The 26,553-nt window shown below is 51.1% G+C and overlaps 11 protein-coding genes across 11 annotated transcripts; 6 read left to right on the top strand and 5 right to left on the bottom strand.

Moving 5' to 3' along the window:
- Positions 1-139: 139 nt before the first annotated feature.
- Positions 140-2,450, top strand: J4E82_009938 (uncharacterized protein; the record flags this gene model as incomplete). The annotated part of the gene is made up of 3 exons (XM_051736158.1): positions 140-201; positions 255-747; positions 813-2,450. 3 exons carry the CDS (start codon positions 140-142, stop codon positions 2,448-2,450), a joined length of 2,193 nt encoding a protein of 730 aa, XP_051584111.1.
- A 422-nt stretch (positions 2,451-2,872) lies between these two features.
- Positions 2,873-3,514, bottom strand: J4E82_009937 (uncharacterized protein; the record flags this gene model as incomplete). The annotated part of the gene is made up of 2 exons (XM_051736157.1): positions 2,873-3,436; positions 3,488-3,514. The coding sequence occupies 2 exons, from the start codon at positions 3,512-3,514 to the stop codon at positions 2,873-2,875; spliced, it is 591 nt and encodes a 196-aa protein (XP_051584110.1).
- Positions 3,515-3,997: 483 nt separating this feature from the next.
- Positions 3,998-5,825, top strand: CCT7 (T-complex protein 1 subunit eta; the record flags this gene model as incomplete). Its single annotated transcript, XM_051736156.1, has 4 exons — positions 3,998-4,043; positions 4,087-4,253; positions 4,306-5,662; positions 5,710-5,825. 4 exons carry the CDS (start codon positions 3,998-4,000, stop codon positions 5,823-5,825), a joined length of 1,686 nt encoding a protein of 561 aa, XP_051584109.1.
- Positions 5,826-6,035: 210 nt separating this feature from the next.
- Positions 6,036-7,747, bottom strand: J4E82_009935 (uncharacterized protein; the record flags this gene model as incomplete). The annotated part of the gene is made up of 2 exons (XM_051736155.1): positions 6,036-7,268; positions 7,316-7,747. The coding sequence occupies 2 exons, from the start codon at positions 7,745-7,747 to the stop codon at positions 6,036-6,038; spliced, it is 1,665 nt and encodes a 554-aa protein (XP_051584108.1).
- Positions 7,748-8,286: 539 nt separating this feature from the next.
- On the top strand, positions 8,287-9,615 carry J4E82_009934 (uncharacterized protein; the record flags this gene model as incomplete). Its single annotated transcript, XM_051736154.1, has 2 exons — positions 8,287-8,401; positions 8,453-9,615. The coding sequence occupies 2 exons, from the start codon at positions 8,287-8,289 to the stop codon at positions 9,613-9,615; spliced, it is 1,278 nt and encodes a 425-aa protein (XP_051584107.1).
- A 1,511-nt stretch (positions 9,616-11,126) lies between these two features.
- J4E82_009933 (uncharacterized protein) lies at positions 11,127-12,877 on the top strand (the record flags this gene model as incomplete). The annotated part of the gene is made up of 3 exons (XM_051736153.1): positions 11,127-11,255; positions 11,310-12,412; positions 12,481-12,877. The coding sequence occupies 3 exons, from the start codon at positions 11,127-11,129 to the stop codon at positions 12,875-12,877; spliced, it is 1,629 nt and encodes a 542-aa protein (XP_051584106.1).
- Positions 12,878-12,922: 45 nt separating this feature from the next.
- On the bottom strand, positions 12,923-15,813 carry J4E82_009932 (uncharacterized protein; the record flags this gene model as incomplete). The annotated part of the gene is made up of 5 exons (XM_051736152.1): positions 12,923-13,307; positions 13,370-13,808; positions 14,330-15,214; positions 15,273-15,733; positions 15,791-15,813. 5 exons carry the CDS (start codon positions 15,811-15,813, stop codon positions 12,923-12,925), a joined length of 2,193 nt encoding a protein of 730 aa, XP_051584105.1.
- Positions 15,814-16,814: 1,001 nt separating this feature from the next.
- J4E82_009931 (uncharacterized protein) lies at positions 16,815-20,476 on the bottom strand (the record flags this gene model as incomplete). The annotated part of the gene is made up of 2 exons (XM_051736151.1): positions 16,815-19,931; positions 19,982-20,476. The coding sequence occupies 2 exons, from the start codon at positions 20,474-20,476 to the stop codon at positions 16,815-16,817; spliced, it is 3,612 nt and encodes a 1,203-aa protein (XP_051584104.1).
- Positions 20,477-20,876: 400 nt separating this feature from the next.
- On the top strand, positions 20,877-21,601 carry J4E82_009930 (uncharacterized protein; the record flags this gene model as incomplete). The annotated part of the gene is made up of 2 exons (XM_051736150.1): positions 20,877-20,978; positions 21,035-21,601. 2 exons carry the CDS (start codon positions 20,877-20,879, stop codon positions 21,599-21,601), a joined length of 669 nt encoding a protein of 222 aa, XP_051584103.1.
- Positions 21,602-21,653: 52 nt separating this feature from the next.
- J4E82_009929 (uncharacterized protein) lies at positions 21,654-22,608 on the bottom strand (the record flags this gene model as incomplete). The annotated part of the gene is made up of 2 exons (XM_051736149.1): positions 21,654-22,295; positions 22,357-22,608. The coding sequence occupies 2 exons, from the start codon at positions 22,606-22,608 to the stop codon at positions 21,654-21,656; spliced, it is 894 nt and encodes a 297-aa protein (XP_051584102.1).
- A 376-nt stretch (positions 22,609-22,984) lies between these two features.
- J4E82_009928 (uncharacterized protein) lies at positions 22,985-25,132 on the top strand (the record flags this gene model as incomplete). The annotated part of the gene is made up of 7 exons (XM_051736148.1): positions 22,985-23,041; positions 23,092-23,186; positions 23,234-23,992; positions 24,038-24,373; positions 24,431-24,621; positions 24,724-24,950; positions 25,013-25,132. The coding sequence occupies 7 exons, from the start codon at positions 22,985-22,987 to the stop codon at positions 25,130-25,132; spliced, it is 1,785 nt and encodes a 594-aa protein (XP_051584101.1).
- Positions 25,133-26,553: the final 1,421 nt, after the last annotated feature.

Below are 26,553 nucleotides of genomic sequence, written 5' to 3'. Positions count from 1 at the left end.
AGTTTAAGAGCTCTAAACTGAACTGACTGATAAGACGAGAGCTCTAAACTGACACTGAACTGACTGCCAAGCAATCAGTCAGTCAGTCAGTCTCATCAGTTTGGATTGATTGTTAGCAACTCTGGATCAAATCGAGGAGATGGTAGCGAATGTACGCAGACATAGTGACAACCTGAGGACTACGCTGCTCCTGGTTCACACGTAAGTTGCTTGTTTGCCAACAAGTAATTATGGGATGCTGAATCACTTTACAGTGTACTTGCCCATCTTGTATCTGTCCGTCCCGAGCGACCACCTGCATCCGACGTTGTGGAGCTGCAACACATGGTGACCAAGCTGCAACGCTCATCTCGGATCGGTCCAACTTGGCGATATTCCCATACAGAAGCTACATTGATGCAGTACGCGCAAGAAGTTATCGTCAAAGAGATGAAAATTTGCGAGCGAAATCCAACTGTAAACCGGACCGTTCAGGCTTTACATATCGAAAGTAACGATGACCGTGTCCCACAATGGGCGAAGGCCATACAAGCGATACGAGAAGATCAGCAAGAATCAAGGGTCTCTTCTGTAGTTCCTGCAATCTCTTCAAAGAGCCCTGGAAGGACGTATAGTGTACTGAGAAGTCTGTCGCCGATCCAAAACATGCAACAACATGAAGCGTCCGACTCGGATGATGATCTGGATACCGACTTCGCCAAAGCGGCATTGAGCACTGGCTCCCAAGCGTTCGACGCCGGTATATATGTGAGAAATGTCCCTATACTAATTGCGTGTGAGACATACACTGACTTCTGACATGAACCTCTCAGGAAGAGGCAGACTCTCTGCTTCAAGAAGCGCTAAGGATATTGCTATTGCTGCAAAAGCGAAGGCGAGCTTTCTGCGACGTCTTCAGTCTGCACTATAAGCTTGCAGTTTGTGCGTACCACGTTCAGGGACCGGCAGATGCCGAAAAGGCTTTGACCGGATTCGTTGAACAATCAGCGAACTCTGATACAGAACGTGAATGGATTCACAATGCAACTCACCTGTTAGCTCAGCTGTACGTCCGCATGAATTTTCTCGACCGCGCACGGATCGAATGCGAGAAGACCTTGCAAGCACGGCGACGGCTACAAGGAAAACAAAGTGCCGCCTCTTTAGAATCGATGGCGCTCATGGCCCACATCTATGTTTTGCTTGACAACCGTGCGCTTGCAAAATCGTGTCTTGCTATGATACCAGAGGCCAACCGGGAGACCGTGTTGAGAGTGGTCGAAGAATCACTTGGGAAGAATGTAGAGCACCTAGATTTCGCCTCACTGCTCTCACGAGTGAGACCTGTCGATGCCGATACGATTGCAGAGCGAGCCCATAGCAGCAGACTCTCTACAACAACCTTAGAGTCATCCTTGGATCACAATGGCAGCGACTCGGCGTCTGTGATGACGAAGTCACACGTAGCTGACCCTTGGCATACACCTCGAAGTATTGCATCCGAGAACGTTACCTTGTCGGATTCGAGTCCTCGTATAAAGAAATCGCACCCTTCTGTATCGAGTGAAACAGAGCGGGGGTTCTCAAAAGATGAAAGCCAAGTACGAGATTACTCTCCTAGCATAAGGAAAGCAGACGTAACGGTTGCGAGCTCATCTGAACCCGAGTACAAAGGGGAAAACAAGGCGAAGCCGCTCTCCCGTAAAGAGATACTCAACAAAGTTGGCTGTCAACCCCGAGACCGAGCTGAGGAGGCTGTTTGCGATGGAGATTACGGAGCTCTGATGACTACACTGAATAAGAAGAAAGGTTTCTGGCGGTCAAATGTGCGTAAGCGTGGCCGCACAGAGCGTGTGACAGCACTGCACTTTGCCGCTCTATTTGGTGAAGTTGACATGGCGCGGGCCCTGATACAGGCAGGTTTCGGCGTCAACGAAGTCCCTTTCGGCTATTCGACGACTCTGACACCCTTAAATTTTGCCATCGGCGCCCGGCAGGTGATCATGGTCGACCTGCTCACTATGAATGGTGCGGTACCGGCTTCACCAGACACATGGTCGACATTGGCAGGACAGCTGATGAGCCGGTCATGGCTGATGAAAACGATGTCGGAGGCTGAAAAGCACCTGGTCCCAAAACGGATTACTGAGATTATGGATATTCTACTTCACCGCGGATGGGATATCAATGCCCCAATAACGGCATCTGGAGGGACTGTCTTGCACCAAGCGGTATGTTTTTGGACCGGGGCATACAAATGGGATTTGAGTCTTCGCGCTGCGGTAACTTCATTCCTATGCGAGAGAGGCGCAAATCCATTTCAGGCGAACTCAGAAGGCAAGACCCCTTATGATATTGCGTCCGCCTCTGAACACCAGGACCTCATGGTGATCATCGAAGACCACTCCAGACAGAAAAGGCTCTTAGGCACACCTGCGATGCCAGTTGAACTGCCCGGTCAGTCCCATTGACATCGCTGATGCGCTTTTAAATTGGGTCTCCTGGAGTACATCGGCTCACACAAGCCGCTGAAACCTGCGGAACAGACGGTCTGGGATAGACGAAATCTGATTTGATCAGCGTCATGAAGCCTTGTTGGAAGCGACACACATTAGGAACAGAAATGGCCGGCATACAACGATGAAGTCGATCTGTAGCTCATAGATGCGCTATGAACGCGAGAGCATGTCCTCGTGAATTCGCCTATGTACTTGGATGCGACAATGGAGAAGGCTTCTACGAAGGCTATCGCACCTTTGAATAGACATGTAATGTGTCTGCAAGGCGTATACAATAATGCAGGAAGCTAGAGTCTACTAGAAGAATTAACTGCGAATGCCTCCCAGCTGGCTGGTGGTAGTAACAAAGAATCAAGGAAAACCGGCCGTTTTTCCTAGAAGAAGACTACTGGATCTGCCTGTAGTTGACTGAGTCCAGGTAAAGAGTCATGCATGACGGTACAGAATACATCGTGCGACGCTGGCGGATCATCCTGCTTATCCGTCAAAGGTGTGAGCCGCACATTGCGGACTTGATTCTTGGCTTCAGGGCTTAAATGACGTATGAAATCCAGAACAGGCAAATAGTTGAATGCATAGAAATGGAACTGGTTCTCCGAGTATATGATTTGCAGGCATTCGTGATAGATCAGGCGATTCGTCCGTAAAACATCCAGACTTAAGTGTCTGTCAGGGTGAGGGCGGCAATTCTTGTTCCATTTCCTGCTGATGGATCGTGCGTCGCAATCGGTGTAGAGAATAAATCGCTTGTTTGATGATGGTAAGACATATCGGAAAATCTCCCTCCGAATCTCAGACGGGATGCGTAGTAAAGGTGGGTAGGTGTCCAAGGGTGATATGGTTTCGGCAAGCGAAATTTGTTTCTCTACACTCTCTTTTGAACGGCGTTCTAGGCGACGTAGGCAGATGTCCTCCGTTGTCTTGGGTGTGGGTGCCATCTATACAGATGTCAGTACTACGCGAATATCATAGGCACTACATGGCCTGACCTTCTTGGCAGATGTCTTGGCCGGCATGCTCGTAATATGAACGCTTACGAGAGAGCTCGAGATGCAGTCGGGAATAATGGCAAAGTTCTGCGATAGGTTCAGATCGTATTGGCAATCAACCCTGGGAGACGAAGCGGTCACGAGGTCATATGTGCCGTGTCAATGTCACTATGCAGCACGGAATTGATCGTTCGAATGCGTCGACGACAAGTGTTTAGGCTGGGAGCTTCTGGGATATGCGACGACGTAACTGTGGTACAATGCATGGAAGGACTGTAGAATGCCGAGCGAAGGTTGTCAACAGAAGTCGGGAAACTTACGCACGGTCCTCCGGCTTGGCAAAGGGTCGTGCTCTGGAGATTGGGAAAATTCATGGGACGCGTTTGTTTGATCCCCGCATACAGCTGCGCATAGCTCACCGTGCCCCTCACAACACACCACCAGCTTTATTTGAATCACAAAGCTTCCACAATCTGGGCCCGAGTCTTTGTATTTCTCTAATCAGACAGCATGTCGTTCGGCGGTCAAACACCGACCATTGTGGTGTTGCGGGAGGGTAGGTGCCTCGACACTTTTTGATACATCGCTAACAGTCTCAGGTACCGATCAGTCACAGGGCCGCGGTCAGGTAATATCAAACATCAACGCTTGCCTTGCTGTACAGGCCACGATCAAGGGAACACTCGGACCATATGGCGGTGATCTACTCATGGTCGATGAGAATGGCAGGCAGACAATCACCAACGATGGTGCCACAGTCATGAAGGTAGAGCCTGCTGCAAAATTTCAGCTTCCTTAGCGGGTCTAACTGTACACAGCTCCTTGATATCGTTCACCCCGCCGCCCGCGTTCTCACCGACATCGCACGATCGCAAGATGCCGAAGTGGGCGATGGTACCACTTCCGTCGTGGTTATTGCAGGAGAGATACTGAAGGAGATCAAGGACTTTGTCGAGCAGGGAGTCAGTAGCCAGACTATCATGAAAGGCCTCCGGAGAGCATCGCATCTTGCTGTCAACAAGATTATGGAGATCGCCGTAGACACTGCCGAGGGCAACCAGCGGGATACTCTCCAGAAACTTGCCGCGACCGCCATGAGCAGCAAGCTGATTCACAGGAATGCCGACTTCTTCACCAAGATGGTCGTAGACGCTGTACTCTCGCTCGACCAGGACGAGCTGAACGAGAAGCTCATCGGAGTAAAGAAGATTACTGGTGGTGCGCTCCAGGATTCGCTTTTTGTCAATGGTGTCGCATTCAAGAAGACCTTCTCATACGCTGGTTTCGAGCAACAACCGAAGACTTTCAAGCAGCCGAAGATCGTGTGCCTGAACGTCGAACTTGAGCTGAAGAGTGAGAAGGACAACGCTGAGGTACGGGTAGAGCAGGTCTCGGAATATCAGGCGATTGTCGACGCAGAGTGGCAGATTATCTACAACAAGATGGAAGCGCTATACAAGACGGGTGCCAAGGTTGTCCTGAGCAAGCTCCCTATTGGAGATTTGGCGACACAGTACTTCGCGGACCGCGACATCTTCTGTGCTGGACGCGTAGCGGCAGACGATCTCGACCGCGTATGCCGCGCAACAGGCGCGAGCCTTCAATCCACCTGCTCTGATATTCAGAGCAAGCACCTCGGAACCTGCGAATCGTTTGAGGAGCGACAAATTGGTGGCGAGCGCTTCAACTTCTTCGAGGGCTGCCCGGAGGCCAAGACTTGCACATTGGTGCTTCGCGGCGGTGCAGAGCAGTTCATCGCCGAGGTCGAGCGAAGCTTGCACGATGCAATCATGATTGTCAAGCGTGCGATCAAGAACAGGAACATTGTTGCCGGAGGTGGTGCCGTCGAGATGGAGATCTCCTCATACCTACACAACTACGCCGACAAGAACATCCCGCATAAGCAACAACCTATTATCAAGGCGTTTGCAAAGGCCCTCGAGGTCATTCCCAGGCAGCTCTGCGATAACGCCGGTGTCGACGCGACGGACATTCTCAACCGACTCCGCGTAGAACACAAGAAGGGCAACATCTGGGCTGGTGTCGACTTTACAACAGAGAGCATAGCGAACAACATGGAGAGGTTCGTCTGGGAGCCTAGTCTGGTCAAGGTCAACGCTCTGCAGGCAGCAACGGAGGCGGCATGCTTGATCCTGAGCGTTGACGAGACAATCAGTATGTGAGATGACATTCCAGGGCAAAACAATGCTAACAGTATGCAGAGAACCAGGAGTCACAGCAACCACAAGCCCCCAACAGGCCGCTACCGCCTGGCGCTGCACAGAGGGCGCTGGGTGGTGGAGGAAGGGGACGCGGCCGCGGAATGCCCAGACGGTAAAGACACCAGAGCAGAAGAGAGTGTGTATACCAAGACAGAGACACCTATGCTACGCCATGTTGCAGACGCAGATGTCCATGAATAATGCAAAAATGATGAATCGAACAAGTATCTTGTTCACAAGTCTTGAGCGCACCGAAGAATTTTCGATGGACATGAAACGATGCAGTGAATTCTATCAAGGATATTTGAATTGCTCCTTCACACTCGTTACGACTCCTTAATGCCTCTCTCGCCCCAGCTCATGCCATAGCTCTTTACCCTACTAAAGTAGAAGGCACGATCATTCTTCAATCCAAACTCGGCCCAGTCATCCGTCAACCGGTTATAACTCCAGTACCCTTGCCAAACAAGTTTGTTGTTCTTAGCTCCTCGCCCTGCATTGCCAAAACTCAGTGCCATCTTGTACATGTACTTTGGCGTGGCGCCTGGTTTCTCGATATGCAGCGTGCCCTCCGGTTCCTCGCTGCCAGGCTCCGGACCGCTCATGCGCCAGCGGCCTAACACGGCATCTTTCATTGGTGCACTGGGCAGGTTGTGATGGTTCTTGTGAATGTGTTCGACATACAAGTAGGGAACCACATCGGCGGGCTCGGTAGTGGTGAGTAGAGAAATGCATGTCCCGTCGCGCAGAAAGCGCAGGTAGCGGAAGTAAGTTACAATATGGATAGGCGAGTTCCAGGATGATGTTGTAGGTAGTGCTTGTCCCGGACGCGTATAGTTGACCGTACTGATGTAGCAGCCGTTGAACCGAATGCGAGGGCGTTGTCGAAAGAGTGTGCGGTAAGTGGGGTATGGTGTTGGGACGAGAAGCTGGGTCAGTGCTGCTGGAGAGAGTGATTCGGCTGCGGCTTCGATGTCTTCGGTATCAGAGAGGTCAAGGTTTGCAGCACCTAGAGTGATTCCGCCCATGTCGTCGTCATTGAGCGGTTTCCCACCAACTTGACACGACCATGTGTAGTGCATGGACGCGAAGCCATATTCGGGCCCTAGAGCTAAACGTTTCCAAACACGGTCTTCGGTGGTCACTAGGTAAGCCAGGCGTTTACACACTTGGGCCAGGCGAGCGAATGACGCAATGTCTTGTATGGCGAGTTGCTCTAATATCTCAACAACAATCTCTTCTGGAATACTGGATATCGGACATGGAGGCGCGGGGCTTAGATCGGTTGGTGCTAGCTCACCGAGAATAGAAGTGCTGGCGTATTCGTTGATCAGGCTTTGGTACGTGGAAGAGAGACCATGTAGGGAGTGGTGGGCAGTGTTGGGCACTGTGGCTGAGGCATTGGATGGGTTGGGGTCCTGGGGTTTGGGTACAGGGTGGGACGATGCTGGTGTTGATGATGAAACTGAAGCGCTTGCTGCTTGTGCAGCTTTGAGTTTCTTGAAATATGAGGGCGGGAAGTGTTTCGCTTTGTACGTCTCTTGAACGCCAGAATCGAGCTACCAACATCAGACGATAGTTTATGGTGACATTGAAGTCAACGCACCTTGAATGCTTTTCTGTACAGGTCTACACTGTCACCCAGACTACCTTGGCTTTCCTTTTCTACGGCTTTTTCATAATGTTCTAGAGCAGACGTCGGTTCGGTCTCCTCAGCAATGGGGGCAGCGGTCTGAGCGCTCGTTTCATCAAGTCTCCGGCCATGCTGCTTCTCACCCAGATTATGGTAGGTATAGGAGTTGACTTCGTCACCGCCTTCTAGGCTTAGGCTTCGAGCACGAGTGTGATGCTGCACATCAGGCGCATTGCTTTTGTTTGCATGAGATTTGCTCGTTGAGGATGAAGTAGCGGTGTTCTTGACCGACACAGGCGAGGCAGGCGCCTTGCCCTTTGATCTGGCAGTCACTTCTTCCCTCCATTTCTGTCGGAAAGACTCGAGCTCGGCCTCGGTGTTGGTGGGAACGTCTTGAGGGTCCATGGCAAACTTGGCCAAGAGCGGTGGTACTTGGGTATCGGTTAGACGCGGTATGTCCGAAGTCGCAGGATGTGGACGAGAACAGGGTCCAATGCAGAGGCTAGCAACAGGCTTTTAGTAAGGATACGAATTCAATTGACGTGTGACTCTAGAGAAAGTTCCGGTGCTCGCAGTGATTAGGCGTGCATGACGGGGCCTGTGAAGTTGCGGCAGGGCGATGACGGGCGCCACTCGATCCATGTTCTAGCCTCGCGCAGTGCGCCATCTGATAAGCCGACGCCCTTTTGTCTCTGACAATCGGCATGAGGGGCCAATCATCCAACGTGGGCGGCGCGGGAATGACGCGCCAAAAAGTGTAGCTCCGATAATTAAGTCGTTGCGTCAAAGCTTCCCGTCGCCTTCGTCACCACTTATACACGCCCATCACTCCAGAAGACAATGCGCACAACGCCCTTTTTGCGCATCCAGCCCTCTGACAAGACCCCTCGCACCGCTTCGAGGCTATCCCCCACCTCCCTGCTGCCACTCCCAAAGTAGGCAACATGGCGATGGCCACGCAGCGAGCCGAGGCAGCGGATCCGACCGGCGTGGGAGAAGTGTCGCTCGGCCAAAAAATGATGTCTGCCGTCTCGGGTAGTGTCCTCACGTCGTTGCTGGGTATGTCGCATCTACGCAGTTGTTTGCCATGCCAGAACTGACACCAGCAAGTCACCCCTCTCGACGTCGTCCGCGTACGACTGCAATCGCAAGAAACCGTCCCGACCACCTCGCCACGCCCACGCGGATTCAATGGCCCAACACTCACACAATTCCGCGATCTACCACCCAATCTCGGCATCTCCTCGTGCTGCAGAGAGGTTTTTTGGATGAACAACAAGGCACCCTTCTGCGTAGCGGGGCCAACTATGGCGCCCATAAACCCCGCCGATTTGAGCTGTGCCGTGGAGGAGGTCGAACGCAAAACCATAAATAGCACTTGGGACGGTCTGCGCAAGATTGCCCAGAACGAGGGCCCGCGGACACTCTGGAGAGGACTGTCACCGACCCTAGTCATGGCAGTGCCTGCAAACGTCATCTACTTCGCCGGATACGACTGGCTGCGAACAGCACAAGCCTCACCTTTGCGACAAACAGTTTCCGATGCGTACATACCATTAGTGGCAGGAGCCACTGCGCGAGTTCTTGCTGCCGTAGCAGTGGGTCCCATCGAAATATTCCGAACACGAATGCAGGCAGCAAATTCTACTGCCACCGCCGCTGGGCACTTCCGCGATACAATGGACGGGCTCAGAGAAATGGTCGGCAGCCAGGGTGTCTCCAGTTTATGGAGAGGCCTCACGTTGACCCTCTGGCGCGATGTACCTTTCTCCGCCATGTACTGGTGGGGTTACGAAGCCACAAGAAACGTCTTGACAGACCAACGAGGAAGAAGGGAGGCCAGGAACGATGGTTTCGAATTCCGCATGGGCCGAGGCGAGGAGAGAGTACGGAGAAGAAGCAGGTCAAGAAGCCAGGAAAACCATAGAGACACATTGGTCGACAGCTTCATCGCTGGTGCTACGTCAGGAGCAGTTGCTGCTTTCATTACCACACCATTTGATGTTGGAAAGACACGCCAACAAGTTGCGCGGCACATGGGCGACACTGCAAAGGACATCGCAAACTCAACACGGCCAGAAGACCAATCCATGCCACGCTTCCTCGCGCATATCTACCGCGAACAAGGCATGCCGGGTCTGTTCAAGGGCTGGGCAGCCAGATGTCTCAAGATCGCGCCTGCATGCGCTATCATGATTAGCTGCTACGAGTTCAGTAAAAAGATGGCCTTGGATATGAATGGACGACGGGAACGGGAACGATTAGAAGCATGAACTGCAATACGCCACACCACCAACCCTGGTGCGTAGCACACACCACATCCATTACTCGCGTTATCGGCTTCACACATCATATGATAATTGCATAGCGGCGCATTGGGAGCGTACAGGTTAGAACCCACTCATGGTTGCATTGGCGGCGTTTCGTGCAGACAATGGGCGGGCATTGTTTAATTGTGTATTTGGAACCGGATTGAAGCGATACCAGCGAATACGTCTGTACATGGCACAGGCAGCACTCAATAATGAAAAGTCACAACCATTGGTCATGCTGACTTGCTTTTTCAGTGCCTTGTCTACTCACATCCCTCAAGAAAGCGAGGAATGCTTCCTGACATGTCTCTGCCTGACTGACATATATCTCATGGCCCGGGCCCTCGACGAGCACCAACTTACTTCCTTGGATTGTCTCAGCCAAAACCTCCATGTCTTGTACTTTCACAGCAGCACTCTGCGTTGGCGATAAGATCAATGTTGGTACTTTGATCTCCCTCAACCACGGTCTCGCGTCCAGTGTTGACAAGAACTCCGCATACTGAGCCAACCCCTCACCATCACTAACAGCAATCTGTTGCAGATACCACGGAAGATAGTGCGGATCCGAAACCGGAATTGTGCCAGGAACTCGCGACAAGGCCTCCGCCCAACCCCGCGATCCAAGCTCCCTGCATGCCGCCGGCCAATTCTTCTTACCGAACGCGAAGAGTTGTAGAGCTTGTGCCGGCAAATGAGTAGGTGTTGAGCATACTGTCAAGCTCAAAACTCTCTCGGGATGCCTGGCTGCGAATATCTCGCCCAGCATACCTCCAGTTGACTCGCCAAGGAAATGCACTTTCTCCACGCTGAGTTGGTCGAGCGTGTCGAGGATTTCCCCCAAGATTGAATCTACGGTATAGTCATACTTTGCTGTGTCCTTTGGATAACTAGAGTGTCCGTGGCCTCTCAAATCGCGTCGTATGACACGGTATTGGCGAGATAAGATTGGGACCCAATGGTACCAGAACGCGGCATGCCGCCCAAAACCATGTTGTATCAAGATTGTCTCTCGGGGTTGCCAAGGATCGGTAAAGTCGTCGAGGATGTAGTGAGTTCGCTGACCGGAGGGGTGGTGAACGAATGTCAGACCGGATGCGTCGCGATCTAACGGCATGGTCGACAAGTGTCGAGACTGTGAAGTCTTCGTGTCGCTCGGTTTTCTTTACTGTCCATAATATTCTACTCAACTCTGACCTCATATCTTCATTGCCGACTTCATTCCACTAGTACCGTACTGGTGTATTCTGGGGTACATCGGTTTGTGGGGCATTTGCGGGGAAGCTGCAACGCCCACGACTATACCCCAACGCTTGGTATGATGCGGCATCAACAAGAGCTACCGTAAAGATTGAAAGACTTCAAGTTTTTTTTCCCAAGTAGAGCTGAACTATCATAGGTTGAAGTTGATCTTTGAACAGTCAGAATTCGTAGTGACTGAGCTTTTCATCTCCACATAGCGAGCATCGGCCATGTCCATCCTCGATATCGTTCAGGCATCTTGGGGATCATCTTTTGTCCTCAAACTAGGGCTAATCACTACAACACCAATACTACTCTTGTTGACGGTATACTTCATTGTTGTGCCGAACGCTATTAAGGTAACGCTGTTCATCCGATAGCCCGTCTCGTATCTCTACTGACCTCACCTGTAGGATTCTCGGCGTCGACATCTACCACCAGGCCCAAAAGGGCACCCATTCGTCGGTTCTCTCTTTGAGCTCGCAGATACGGAAGCTGTGCGTGATAAAGTCATCGCATGGCGCAAACAATATGGCCATGTATTTCACACCAAGATTGGCGGAACAGACTACATATGGCTATCTTCACCAAAGGCCGTCAAAGACTTGATGGATAAGAAATCGAACATCTATTCCTCACGAGCCCCTGCACCCATGGCACAAGATGTCTTATCCGCAGGCCGACGCCAATTGTTCATGCAATATGGACCCAGGTGGCGCAGCATCCGAAAACATAGCCACGCGCTCCTCAATCTCAACGCGAGTATCAATTACCAACCTGTTCAAGACTTTGAGAGCAAAGTTCTGTTAAAACAATTGATGCAAGATCCCAACGATTTCATGTCCATCAACAGACGCTACTCCGCCAGCGTCATAATGCTGGTCACATATGGCTATCGCATACCCAGTTGGGACGATCCACTCATAAAACGCATCTACGACGTGCTGGAGCGCTTCACTAGAAATACTGCACCAGGAGCATGGGCCATTGATTCGTTTCCTGCGCTAGCGTCCTTACCGCAATGGCTGTTCGGGAATTGGAGAACACACGGCCAGAAGCTCCGTGAACAGGATAGCAAAGTGTACCTTGATCTCTGGAACAAGCTCAAGAAGGACACCGATGCTGGGGTAGCAAAAGATTGCTTCACAAAGACATTTTACCTAAACGGACCCGAGAAGTCGGGCATCGATGAGCTGGCTGCAGCGTACACGTGCGGTGGGCTGATTGAAGCCGGGTCTGAAACTACAGGTACGACACTGAACAACTTTGTCCTTTCTATGGTTTTATTCCCTGAGGCGCAAAAGAAGGCACAGGAAGAGTTAGATCGTGTGGTTGGCAAGGACAGATTACCGACGTGGGAGGATGAGGAGAATTTGCCCTATGTGAGAGGTGTGATTAAGGAAGTATTGAGGTGGAGACCAGTGAACAAATTTGGAATGCCGCATGCGACTAGCGAGGATGACTGGTACGAGGGCTGGTTCATTCCCAAGGGAAGTATTGTAGTGCTGAACTGGTGGTATGACTCTCTGTCTCTTCACTTTACTTGTTGGCATCCTGAGATGAAGATTTTACTGATCGTCACAGGGCAATTCACAACGACCCAGACCTCTGGCCCAATCCCTCAGCTTTCGATCCCTCTCGCTACCTAAACCATACTGCATCTGCAGCACACTACATGAATACTGCCGATCCTTCAGAGCGTGACCACTTCGCCTATGGCGCAGGACGACGCTCATGTCCAGGCGTGCACGTCGCCGAACGTTCACTTTTTATCAACGTGTCCCGGGTACTTTGGGGGTTTAACCTTACTAAGAAGGTTGGAAAAGAAGGCAAAGAAGCACATGTCAACACAAAGATGGAGCCTGGGTTCTTTAGTGTGCCGGAGCCATTCCATTGTGATATCCGGCCTAGGAGTGAGGCGCATGCCAAGGTTATGAGAGAGGAGAGCGAGAGAGCAGAAAGAGATGGATTGGATTATTGAACAGGAGTTTTGATCATTGTAAAAGTACTACTTGCTGTATCTTTCTCAGTATCCTTGCCTCTTTGGTGGTTCCTGGTAGCCTAAATTCCAGATCTTATCACTCTCCTCGCCAATCCACCGCTGGCTTTCGTTCGGGTAATCGACCGGCTGCCTAAAATAGATATTCTCTTGAGACAACTCTACAGCCTGGCCGGTCAATGTGTCATCTGCTAAAAAAGCATCAATAGCCTTGTTCACTGTTGACAAAGGCGTAATGTGCTCTTTAGGCCAGCGCTTTGCGACTTCTGGAGGACAGAGGTTTGTTGGAATAAAGGCTGGGCAGATTGCGTTAACTGTGATGCCCTCCTTGACGAATACGGGTCCAGAGGCGCGGCACAGACCCACCACGCCATACTTGCTGGCTGTGTACTGGGGGCATTGTATCATGGAACTTGGGCTCTCGTTAGTCTCGTGCTCGGTCTCAACACAAGCACCAGGAAAAGAAGTACTTACTATAAACCGGCCGCACTACTCGTGGCGACGAATTTACCCTTCCCACCACCTGCCTCCTTGCTTCTTCTAACATAATACTTGAACAGCCACAATCCCTGCATCACGCCCTCGAGGTTGACCTCCATAGTCTTCGTATTCAACTTCTTCACCAGACCTTCTTCATCCACCTCTTCCTTGTCCATATCCTCAAAGATGTTCTGTCTATCGTCGATACCAGCATTTGCATGGCAAAAGTCCAGACGGTTGCCACCCCATTCGTAAGCGCGCTTGAAGAGCTGTGCTTGCGATTTATAGGAGGAAACATCGGTTTGGTGAAAAATCGCGTCGGGGCCAAGGCTTGCGGCTACACGTTCGCCTGATGATGGATTCAGGTCTGCGATGACGACTTTATAGCCTTTGCTGTACAGGTGGGTTGCTACTGCTTCGCCGATGCCGGAGCCTGCACCTGTTACGATAGCCACCGGTTTTGACATGTTTGTTATTATCCTTTTACTCCGTTTATTCCAGATATGATGCGAGTTGCGAAGGTAACTCTAGGGTTTGCAAGTAAAAGGTACTATATGTCGTTCCGGTGACTCTTGCTCCAAGCTCGCGTCTTTGCCGATCGGACGCATCCTCCGGCTAAGCTGCGCGGCAGGCATCATCGTGGTTGTGGCCATGGGGCGTGGAGATGGGTCGCGAAGACCCCACATGAAGCACGCCGGGAGTTGTGGACAGATACAGGTTACCCCGCACTAAACTACATGGAGCGTGCGGGGGTGAAGGTGCTCGGGGACTTCCGACCGATGTGCATCTTGGGTGATATCTACACGTGAAGATACCTCGGCGAGAAACACGACTTTACCAACAGTTAGATTATATATTTTTTCCAACGGATATGCTTGGTTAGTACGAGAGCGCAGAATGATCTTGGAAGCGTCGAGCCAAAATCGCTATGCAAATTCCTGCCAATCTACTTACCGGAAACGAACATGTCCCACGCCGCGCTCAGACAATCTAGATCGACATTTTCCAGTTTATTTCCTTCCTCAATTTCTGGCCCATAAACCTTGGTCCTTCCTTCTGCCCATGCACTACCAGCCTGTCCATGCACAAAAGTTATGAAGTCCTCAGCTAATCTTCGAGCCGTCTTCTTCGCCTCAACAGGAAGGTTTTCTTCGAAGTTCTGGAACAAGAACGCCGCATCCAACATATGCGTACTTTTGCCCTCGAACCTGCCTTGCCAAGGATTTGGCTCGGTGAAGAAGTAGGAGGAAACCTTCCCTTTGAATGCGCGAGCGTAGTACTTTGCAGGGAGACGGTACGCAATGTCTGTCGCTAAATTGACGATGGAGGACATGGCCTCATCATCAGGGGTTGAAGGTGTAACGCCATATGCTGATAAGACGGCTTGGGTGACAGACGTAGGAAGATTGCGAGAGAAGGATGAATGGATCGCCGACGCCGACCCATCATTCGGAAGGCCCATGAAGAAGAAGACATTGCCATCATGAGCACATGATCCTATCAGCAACTCTTCGCACCAGCTGTTGTTCAGACTCTGGAGTGTATCGGTCGAAAGTTGCGTGAATGTGGCTGCTTCTGAGAGAATATCGCCATCGATGTAAGGTAGAAGTGGCATATCCATTGGAGTCTTTTCAACAAGTTCCTCCGGACTCATGGCAATAAGACTATTGATACGTTCCTGGGTCGAAACGTGCGTGAGGCCTAGTTTTTGCACGATGGCGTTATATGATCTCTCAGCAACAGACGGTGATAGTGGCTTGAGCATGATCGGTGTTCCCGACATGCTTATCGCACGTCTGAACAATGGCTCTTTGGAACTCAATTGATGCAACACCGAGACTGTTTACCTGGTTAGCTCTGTTACAGCCCACTGAAATGCCACGGAACAACAACGTACCAGCACCAGCGCTCTCACCAAACAAGGTAACGTTATCCGCGTCACCTCCGAATGCACCGATGTGCTTTCTAACCCACTGCAACGCACATCTTTGATCCCTCAAACTGTTGTTCCCAGGGTATCCAGCTTTCCTCAATTCCTCGCTCGTCAGGTTTCCTGGGGCACCTAGACGGTAGTTCACGTTGACGACGATAACTGGGGTGCCAAGTTTTGCGCTCATTCTGACTAGACGCGCTGGATCGTACTGCGGCCAGGAGTTTGCGCCCATGATGAATCCACCGCCATGTACGAAGACCATCACCGGGACGGCAATACTCATACCACTGGGAAGGGATGGAGCAGTAATGTTGAGGTTGAGGCACTCAGTGCTGGACATGGGAATCTCAGGGCCAGTGCCGATAGTACATTGGATCAGGGTTGACTGCTCGAATGCGCAACCGTCCATTGCTGGCGCACGAGGTCTAGTGTTGTAAGTACGCTACTTGAAGGATGAGATGAGTGGAACAGAAGTGACTTACCCGAACTCTGTAGCATCAACCATTTTCTCCCCATACTCAGCAACAAGCTTAGGCGCCGCAAGCCAATCCCCCAGCTTGCCATACTTGATTCCCAGATACCTTTTCAAGCCCTGCTCTTCTCTGCCAACACAAGAAATGAGAGGCGTTACAAGTGTAGTCTTTATCCATTCCTCTTCAGTACAAGCCCGCAGGCCACTTGAGAAAATATGAGGAGACATATTGTTGAGTATCTTTCACTACCATACCCTCCATCTTATATTCCCTTCTATTCACCTTGAACCAGGAGCCAACTAGTGCCTCTACCAGGCATAGTCGATGCAGCATATACCGAGTAAGCACGCACAGACCAACAGAGACGAAGGAGGCGGGTACTCCAAGCTAAGCGAAGTCCTCCAGGCTGAATGCAGCAAAGTAGACACGTGACATCGGCCGAAACCCATAGGTTTTATATCACAAGAGTCTACGCTATGACCCTTGTCACGTGTACTTGAGATAGTGTTGAGGGTACCGCGTTGATAACCCTTGGCAGTCTGGACTATACTTTAACTACTTTGGGCATTGTGGCGTGGAACTGCGGGCCTGAGAGTGGGAATAGCGACATGCTATGCTAAGAAGAGTTTGGTAGACTTGTCATGTCGACCGAATGGTTATACTTCGTATGTACGCTTGTGACAGTAACGAAAAAGCGTCAGGGGCGAACACGCTCCATGCATCCCAGCATTTTCATGCTAGATCTCTATCTTTCGTTGCCGTTTCTACGTTATTTTCGGAACAAACTAGTCAAGGCCGAATTAGGGAACGGATTGCAGAGGTGCGGTATTGTGCATTTGGCATGCTCATCCTTCGATCCTGCCAAAACGCGCGTCTTGGCTACTGAGCCACATTATTGTTGAGTACACCAGATACATAACGCGCTGCTGATGCTATGTTTGAGAACGTTAATGAACTGGGTACTGAATCCGTTTCATTGTCTCTCTGAAAATCTTGTGATAGAAGCTCCTATTCTCTGATTACCTACAACACACTAGCTCTTGACGTCAATGCTCTTAACCAATTCCCCACCTAGTCGCTTAATCTCATGCACAATGACCTCTGAATTTACTTTGATCTCAACGGTATCCTTCTTTCCAGTGACTGGCACGCTGTTCCATCCAGCTTTGATCTTCCAACCTCTCTGTGCGGTGGCTATCGGATTCCATAATCCGACAATTTTGTCCAGTGTCTCCGGGTCCCAGAACCATAACACAGCATCGCCATAGACATCTAACAGATCTTGTGCAAAAAGCTGTGGAAGTGGTGTTACGGCCGGCGATAAACTTGATGTTGCCTTTTGAAGGTCGAGGTTCTTGAACTTGGGTGTGCTCTTGGTAGATTTTGTTGGTCTGAGAGTGTACTTTGATGATACAGTTATGACTATATCGAAGTCGGAGACACCAGGTGTGAAGAGCAATCCTGGGTTCAGAGCCTCTTGCATCTTAGCAGCATCTATGTTGTTGATGTGCCCCAGCAGACGTTCTTCGTCCGCACGAACAGCCTGTGTAGCGGCCTTCGCCAATGCGGTCAAGCGCGCAGCAACGACCTTCTCGGGCTTTGCTTTGTTTGTCCAAGTTGTACCCTCTTCGTCTAGATTGGTCGCAGCGAAGAGCACGACGCGGTTCATAGCGGGATCTATGCGACGCCATGCTTCGAATCGTGTCCGCAACCGGTCGAGATCTTCAGACTTCATGCCTTTGGATGTGGTGTCCTCCAGATCTGCAGGGTTTGCAGAAAATGTTGTTGAGAAGTCTACAATGAGCGGGACATGTCTCCAGTCCCATCGACTGATCCATGACAATGTTCGTAGGAAACCGGTGGTTGCGGTTGAAGGTACGGGCCAAGGATATGGTTGTAGGAACGTGCGAATGACGAGAAGCTCAATAAGTTCAGGGGAAAAGTGTGGGGCGAGGAGGTGCGACGCGAACCACTTCTTCGTCAACCGTATCGCTGGTGAAAGGGCCAGGAATCGGGTACATAGGGTTTGTAGGACTTGCGAATGTAGAGGCGCCTGTACGAACTCGCGCTTGTACAATGCCAGGGATGTAGCCGCGGACTCTCTCGATACGCCATCCAGCGACTTATCCTTGATTTGACGATCGAACAGAGTAGGCTCACGGTCGTGATAGATACGGATTCGGAACGTGAAACCCGCAACCACAGTGACATCAAGGAACGCCTGGTTCTGAGCTGGCTGTGACGGGTTCTCCATGCCAACACGAGCGACGTAGCCGGCTTCGAGCTTTGACAAAAGCTCAGCTAGCCTGAGCAGGAAAGCGATCTTGGTCCGCTGTATGGCACAAAGGTCATCCGGCCAGCGTCCAGAACCTTCAAATTGTAGTACGACTGAGGCAGGAGTGTGGCCTGGGGATGGAACATCGATGGATGAATAACGTAATTGCGGGTCCGCGGCTCTCAGATGACGAAGTCGAAGCGGGAGCTCTTCCAAGTCCCGGATGTCCTTCTCCATTGCACTGAAAGCGTTCATAATGGGTAAGAATGGCGCCGTTCCGGATTGTCCCTGCATCTGACCAGCCGGTATAAGGCGGCCGAACGCATCACTTGAGAACCTGGCTGACTCTGCCACTTTGTCGCCCACATGCTTACCTAAGATGTAAAGCACAATCTGTTCCATCACCGAAGCTGATGTGTCTTTGACGGACCAAACAACACTCTCGAGAATGCTACCATCCTTGAAGCGCCTGAGCTCCGCCTTCTCGCCCCAGAATTTGCGGAAGGAAGCAGCTTCCTGCTTGTTCTCTGCGGAAGGGCCATGATCAACGGTACGAGTGGCGTTTGCAGGATCCGTAGCAAAGTTTACAAGTATGCTCTTGCTTTGCTTTTCTTGCGGGCGTCGCGATAATATGGACCAGGATTCCTCTCCAGGCATAGTAAAAGACAGAGCTGTGATACGGTCACCAAGAGCGCGGGTCAGGGTACTGTTGATTTTCCTGCAAGTCTCGGTAATACGTTGGTCGTATTCCTCGCCTGCTGTATCAAATCCAAGCGACGCGAAGGGGATTTCGAGTGTGGCGTCGTAACGGTACTTCAACAACTCTGTCTTCAGAATAAAGGCAGCGTCGAAGTGATCGAACACAGAGTCGCTCAGCATGTCTACAGTTGCTTTGGCTTCAGATCGCAAGCGCGAGTAGGACCATGGGGTCATCTTGAAAAGGACGTTCTGTCCTCGCGGTCCGTCAAACACGACAGGCGAAGTCTCTGTCTTTGGTATAGTAATGTTGGTTGCCTGGAAGATGAATGGTTTCTTGGTAAGATCGCCTCTCGACAAGAACTGCAGTGTCGACTTGAAGAGTTGATAGCTACTGAAACCAGAAGAAACGGTTTGAGCGCCAGTTCCGGCATTCGGCTGCAAGAGTATAGCCATTATTGCAGCCCATTCGAAATTGCCAAATCCCCCCTTGCGAAGCTGACTGGCAAAACCACGCTGCTTCAGCCAAATACGACCAAGTATACAAGCATCCTTGAACGCTTCAGCTCTCGATGCGGTACCGTGGAGAAGCTTGAGGTAGGCTGTGACGTTGGTGTCCGACTGTAGGGTGTTGTTGTAGAATGGCGTTGCAGCAAGAGCCTTGCCAGACGCTTCGTCGTCGCTGCCCTTGGGGCGCACGCAGTTCGAGTTGGGCAAAAGTTTACCTGGCGCAAAGGTGTTTTCTGGCAATGCGACCAAGATGTTGATATGGCATTTGGAGCTCGAGAAGTCATCAGCATCCCCATTTCCGCTCGGACGTACAGTCAAAATGGGCTGGAGCTGGTTTCCATTCAGAGTGTCGAAAGACAGTTTGAACTTGTGCTCTTTCGAAGACTTGATCCCAGCAGCCAAACAAGCCAGATAGTACGAGCGCTTGTAGAAGTATCGGTGGTTCAAATAGTCCTTGTCGGTGAAGATGCTCTTCGGCATTGTGACTACCAGATCGACGGAGAAGACGTCTTCGTGTCGAGTCGCAGTCTTGAGCGGGTAACTGCCGGTCGCATTGATGCTCGCAGGTCGTTCATACTGCAGCTTATACAAGGCGTCTTTCGGCGGGCGAGGAGTGGGGAAGGGAACTGCGACACCGGCTGACTTGAGGGCTTTCTCAGCTTCAGCGATCTGCGTATTGTCAGCTTATGTTTCTTCCACTCAATTCTTCTGTAACGAACCGGTAGTGGATCGCGGCTGGGTATCTGCTCAATGATGGTCTTGAGGGTTCGCATTGCGTTCTCTGCAGGAGCTTCTCTCTTGCCGTACTTCAGCTTGACCTGATCCAACAGCTCATCCAGCTGGAGCTTGAACATGTTTGACTTGAAGGACTCGGCGGTGTATACGCCGTCCTGGAGGCTCGGCGCAGGTCTCTTAGGTGGCTTCGCTGCGCTCGTCGCTTTGCCGGCGGTGGTCTGCTTTCTGCTCGGATGAACATCTGCCTCTTCCTCGAAGTCATTTTCCTCATCCTCGCTTATGCTCTCGTCATCCTCGCCATCTTCGGCGGCTTCCACGCCGTCCATGTCGTCTCCGCTCTGGGCGGTTGCATCTTCGGCGTTGCTTGCGTCCAGCGCGGCTCCAGTGTCGGCCTCACCAAAGTCAGCAAAACTCCCTTCGCTCTCAGCTTCCGAGTCGCTGTGCTCGAGCTTCCTTCGTTTTGTCGCGGGTGGGGCCATGGCGGTTGTGCTTGAGGGTTGGTCGAATGCGACGCGAAATTTCTCTGGACTTTTGGCGCGACAAGGGTCGTCTTATCGATAGCAGGGATCAAGCATGTCGCGTCCCTTACATCACACCCCTCATTGACAGCTCCACGAGCTCCTCACCTGGGCGCGCTTGCCACATGTACTCTATGCATGCACCATGAGCTATTGACAGTCATAATCGCGTTAGCCTGGAGCTTCATGGTGGTCAACAATACACATGAGTACATATCTACTTGACTATAGTATCCTTTCCCCTTGCTTTCCTAAAACATCTCTACTCACGGTGCCGTTCCTAACTAAGCTCAACCGCATACGCGGGCCCTCTCTTTCCACCAGTCACCGCCATATCGAGGTACAGAGTAGAGCTTTCAGCATGGCTTGGCGAAGTTCTGGAGAGACTAACGAGGCGCTGATCACAAATCTCGTAAATAACAAGCTTATTGGGTCTGAACGTGTCAGAGACGCCATGCTACGGGTAGGATTAGACGTGTCGAAAACAACAACTAGTTCAGGTATAATAACAGTCAATAGGTTGACCGCGCGCACTACGCCCCAGCATCACCTTACGAAGATTCTCCACAGCCTATAGGCCACAAGGCCACCATCTCCGCACCGCACATGCATGCTTCAGCGTGCGAAACACTTCTCGACCACCTGCAGCCCGGTGCCAAAGTCCTTGATGTCGGTTCCGGCTCAGGCTATCTTACAGCTGTTCTCGCCAACCTAGTTGCGCCTAACGGAACCGTCATTGGCATCGATCATATTCAGCCCTTGAACGATCTAGCAGACAGCAACATGCGGAAGTCAGAAGAGGGACAGAGCATGTTGGAGTCAGGGCATGTCAAATTTGTGACCGGAGATGGGCGGAAAGGTTGGGCAGAGGGTGCGCCGTACGATGCCATTCATGTCGGAGCTGCTGCTGCTGTCCACCACCAGGCCTTGACCGATCAATTGAAAGCTCCGGGCCGGCTCTTTGTCCCAGTCGCCGAAGGCTGGGCGCAGTATATTTATGTCATCGACAAGAAGGAAGACGGTAGTCTTGAGCGCCAAAAGTTGTATGGTGTACAGTATGTGCCGTTGACGGATGCGCCAGTGTAGGTCAAGGTAGAATTCCAAGGGTCTTGTAGTCTATAGCCGTCTTGTACCACTACTATCCAATCATGCCCTCGAACAACTCGTCTCTGCTCCTACGTAACTCGTCAAGCCTAACCTCCAGCTTACCCACTTCTTTCCTGGCAGCTTCCTTGTCTGCAGGTAAGCCGCCAAACTCGGCAACCTGCCGCTCCAAGCCCTCGACTCGTTCTCGCAGCTCATCCAGAACCTTCTGCTGCTCCAACATGTCGGTGATGGCCTCGGCAGATCCAATGTTCTTGGATCCTGGCGTCATATTTCGCGACTGCGATGATTGAAGGGACGACAATTTGTCTTCGTGTTCGCGGATCTTTGTACGTAGGTGCTTAACCTGACGCGTCTGTTCCGTCGTCTGGCGCTGGAGACTGGACGGCGTTGCGAAGGCGGGGTTCGTTTGCAGCTCGTGCAGTTGGGTTCGGAGGAGGGTTTGCTGCTTATCCAAGTAGTTCTGTAGCGTGTGAATATGCGCCAGCTGATTCGTGAGGCTCTGTGAGGCGGTCGTATGCTGTATGAGAGCGTGCGCGATGGTCTCAGGGTTGGCGGCCGGTGCATTGAGGGCTACAGCTGTAGATGCCAGCGCATCAAGCGCCTGCTCGCCTTCGGGAGTCAGGCTTGCTTTGAGGCTCGATAGTATCTGTTCGTCGTCTTCATTCCTTTGGACCTACCGTCGTGAGCGGTGTGCTCGAAGCGCGACTGCTATTGCGGACCTATAATTCTCATACCTCATCCAGCTCCTTTAAAGCCTCCCTCTCTAAGCGCTCCATTACCGTCCTCTCATCATCCGCCCTCTCGTTCGCCATAGACAGCTCACGGAGTACTTTGAGCGTTTCGTCATTGCGCTCGAACGTCGGCACTGTACGACCAGCGTACTTGTACGACAGCCATGAGTCGATATGCGCCCAGTCCTGAGCCTGCGCACGTTGCTGGCGCGCCTTGGATGGCGAGAAGAGGTCCGATGGGGTGAGGTTGTCCATTGTTGTACTGGTGGTATCGTGTCGATTGGGGAGCTAGCCTAAGCTCCTACAGAAGAAGACAACGCAAAAGTGGGGCCAGTGCGAGCGTGAACCGGTTCAAATGCCCCAATCGAGGGTGCATATGTGGATGCAGTCACGTTCCGGGCTGCCATAGAGACGCGGAGAAAGTGACGCTGCATTATCGATAACCTTAAATTTCCACTTAGCACGTCGCAAGTGCCGAAGTCGGAGCTAATCGGCTTTTGGAATAATCCCTTGTGCAATTGGAGTCATTGCGTCTTTATATCTGATTTACCTGCCCCATTACTGGTGTCCCTCTCACCCTTTAGTCGCTGTTCTATTATTTCTCCCCATATCAACTTTCGACATGTCGCCAATGGTCCTGGAGAATGACGTAGAAGTGGGAGAGAGTCTGCCACCGGCAACTGAGCACGTGCGTCCAACTTCACTAATGGACTCCATACAATGTACTAACGAGTGTAGGCTGTCAGTGTCTCACTGCCGACATGGCGGGCAAACGTAGGATATGAAGAGGGTGAAGAATGGGTTATCAGCAAAATGAAGACTGGCTATCCTAGGTGCGGTGTGGCGAAGTACATGGCGAACGCACGCTAACCATCAAAAGATTCTTCATACATAAGGTTATACAAGCTTTTGCGGCTGCCATCGTCGAGAAGCATGGAAAAGATGAAGAGAGTGCGATGCTGTTCCCCACAAACGCCACCGCATCAAGATGTCAGGACTTCTTCCTACGGCAAGCACCCGACCTGGATGCGTCGCAAGTCCGGATTCTTGATTTCGTACCTGCAGCTGAGAGAGCACGTTCGGAAGAGTTGCAGATCATATCCCCGAGAGTCTCAGCTGTCCTCTTCCCAAAAGAGCGCTTTAGCATTGCCAAAGCATTCTGGCAGCACTCTGGGGATGGTGTGTCAAGTCGAAGAGCGGAGTACTGCTCCCAGCTTTTCAAGGAAGGCATTCTAGTAGACGCTTCGACGCTTAATCAGTCAGCAAGAGTATGCAAGGGTCCCAGACGATATCAGAAGAAGACGTCAATTGACCTGGACACCTCGGGCGATTTCACCAACGGCAATGGAGAGGTGCAGGATCCCACTCAGTTTGTGGAAGAGAGATTTGGTCGAAACCTGGATCTCTCCAAAACTAAGAATGCAAAATTAGCCATTCGCCGGCGCATCGCGGGTTCATTGACTGCGGACGTCAGTTTGACAGAAGCAATGACCTTGGATCATGATGCTGCAAGGAGGCGGCCGGTCGCAGGATTCTCTGAAGACGATGTATATCTGTACCCCACAGGAATGAGCTCGATTTTCAATGCTCACCGGAATCTCTTGAGAGCAAAGGGCTCAAAGAGAGCCATTGTTTACGGGTAAGCCTCTTACTTCGTCCCTTTATACCACGCTTACAAAATCAGCTTCCCTTATATCGATACACTGAAGATAACCGAGAAGTTCGGACCAGGCTCGCAGTTCTACGGGTTCGGCTCAGCAGAGGAGCTGGACGACCTCGAACAGCGTCTGGAAGGCGGCGAAAGATTCGTCGCGCTGTTCACTGAATTCCCAGGAAATCCGCTGCTGAGGTCACCAGACCTAGAGCGGATACGCAAACTAGCGGACCAGTACGACTTCTGCGTAGTTGTAGATGAGACTATTGGCAACTTCATAAACGTCAATGTTTTACAATATGCCGACGTCGTTGTCAGTAGTTTAACCAAGGTCTTTAGTGGAGACAGTAACGTGATGGGTGGAGGGTAAGCACTTCTTGTACGTCTCTATTCCAGAGAACATCTGCTGACAAACGTTTAAAGCCTCGTGCTCAACCCAAAAGCAAAGAACTATGCCCTTCTCAAACGAACATGGGAAGAAGACTACGAAGATAACCACTGGGCCGAAGACAGCATCTTCCTCGAGCGCAACAGCCGAGACTTTGTCTCAAGAATTGATCGTATCGGTACCAACGCTGAAGCCATCTGCGATGTACTGAGCGCACACCCTCGCGGTATGTTTTCCCTCCATATCTTTGTATTTCTATTACACCCTTGCGTTCATATACTTTCCGCCGTCACATGTCAAATTAAAGCATCTGCCTAACACTAGACAGTCAAACAAGTAAACTACCCCAAGACGTCACCAACTCGCCATTTCTACGAGAAATGCCGTAACCCCAACGGTGGCTACGGCGGTCTCCTGTCCGCGACCTTTTTCACTAAAGCGGACGCGATCGCTTTCTTCGACAACCTCGACACCGTGAAAGGACCCAGTTTAGGCACAAACTTCACGTTGAGTTCGCCCTACGTGATTCTTGCGCACTATGGAGAATTGGACTGGGTAAGTAACTTACCTTCTCTCTCGCTGCTGACATGGCGGCTTTGCTAACAATGGTATCATAGTGCGCGAAATGGGGTGTTGAAGCTGATCTGATTCGATTTAGTGTGGGGTTGGAGGAGACAGGCAAACTAGTCGAGACATTCAAAAGGGCGTTGGATGCCATTCCTTCTGCGCAGTCGTAGTTTGGGGCGAAACGAACGAGAAAGTAGCTGCAAATATAGCGATGCAGGCCGAATTTTAAACGTACCGATGTATGGTTACTGAACATTTGCTAAGTGTCTCGTACTTGCTGTATGCAGCTGCAGATATCGGTGGCACTTATCTATTGAAGTCGTTGCCATGGATCTCGTGTCCAATTCATGCAGTGAGAGTCCGGGCTATGGGAGTGCTACTCCAGCCATGAAAGAAATCTCTGTACGTCACTCGTTCGTTACCACACTCATGAGAGAACATCATGCTCTGTGTCGATCTTGCACTCAGGACGGGAAAATCAGAATCGAGAAATGTCTGACGCAGATCTTGCGCTGCGATGGACACAACTTTTCGGACATACGCCGGGATCAGAACCTGGTCATGAGAGAAAGGACGAATGCGTCATGCTGGAACCATTGTGATCGATTCCACAGGTTTTGGGTGGATCATGTCACTGATGATGGAGAGTGAACATTGTAGCGAGTCAGTAGACACACTATACGCGTATTCCCGACGGAAACCAGTTTCCCCGTCACATCTGTGACGTTTTGTTGTTGATCGGCATAGGTGTTTTCCACAACGTGCACATATTGCTTAGGCATGTTCTGCGACACGTACTCGGTAATTACTGGCCTCTGGCATAACCGAAGTATCATTACCCTTGACTATCCCATGCAGGTACCCATGTTGGTCTGACAGTTCCTCGATGCTCGTGTCGCAAACTTCAATCGTTCTTGTCTGGGTGCATTTATTGGTTCGCAAAAGCTACCTGGGCCGTTGCTGGATCGTTAAGGCAGACCGTTCTATTGATTGGATGCTGTGAGGCTCTCTGGGGCGGTTGAGCAGTTCCGACATTCCGTAGTGAAACACAGTAAGCAGTATGGAAGGCCTAAGAGGGCTGTGATTCGGCCAGGTCATTTGCGAGATCGAAGTCCAGTAGCGATCAATGCTGAGGCTTGGATGAGGTCTTGTAAGGCGTCTGCTTTGTCACTAAGAATAATTGGCTTACGATGAAGGTAAACACGCTTCACGTCTTTGTGGAGACGCGCAATGGCAATGGAACAGCAAGCCAGTAGTAAATGCAACTACGGTTAGTACTGTCAGTGATCTGTAATTGACAGGCTGCGCGTGTTACGTTGTTCTTTCGATATCGTGTTAGACGAAACACCTGGGTACTTAGTTGAGCCTGTATAGCAGGCACTATGCTAAGAGCAGAAACGGTTCCTCCACACATTTGAATCAGTCATTTGCATATTCGACCTGACGCAGCGAATTCATGCAAAATTCAGCTTCACTTGAGAACTTCACAGTGTTGTCATAACTGCTAACAGCTGTGACAGCTATGGTGTTTAAGTTGGCATAGTGCGATCCAGAGGATATTGGAGGTATCGTATAAGACATGTGACAAATG

Source organism: Alternaria postmessia, assembly GCF_024291825.1.
Source record: "Alternaria postmessia strain BMP 2775 chromosome Unknown scaffold_105, whole genome shotgun sequence".
NCBI lineage: Eukaryota > Fungi > Ascomycota > Dothideomycetes > Pleosporales > Pleosporaceae > Alternaria > Alternaria postmessia.
This window is presented reverse-complemented; position numbering and strand designations above follow the sequence as displayed.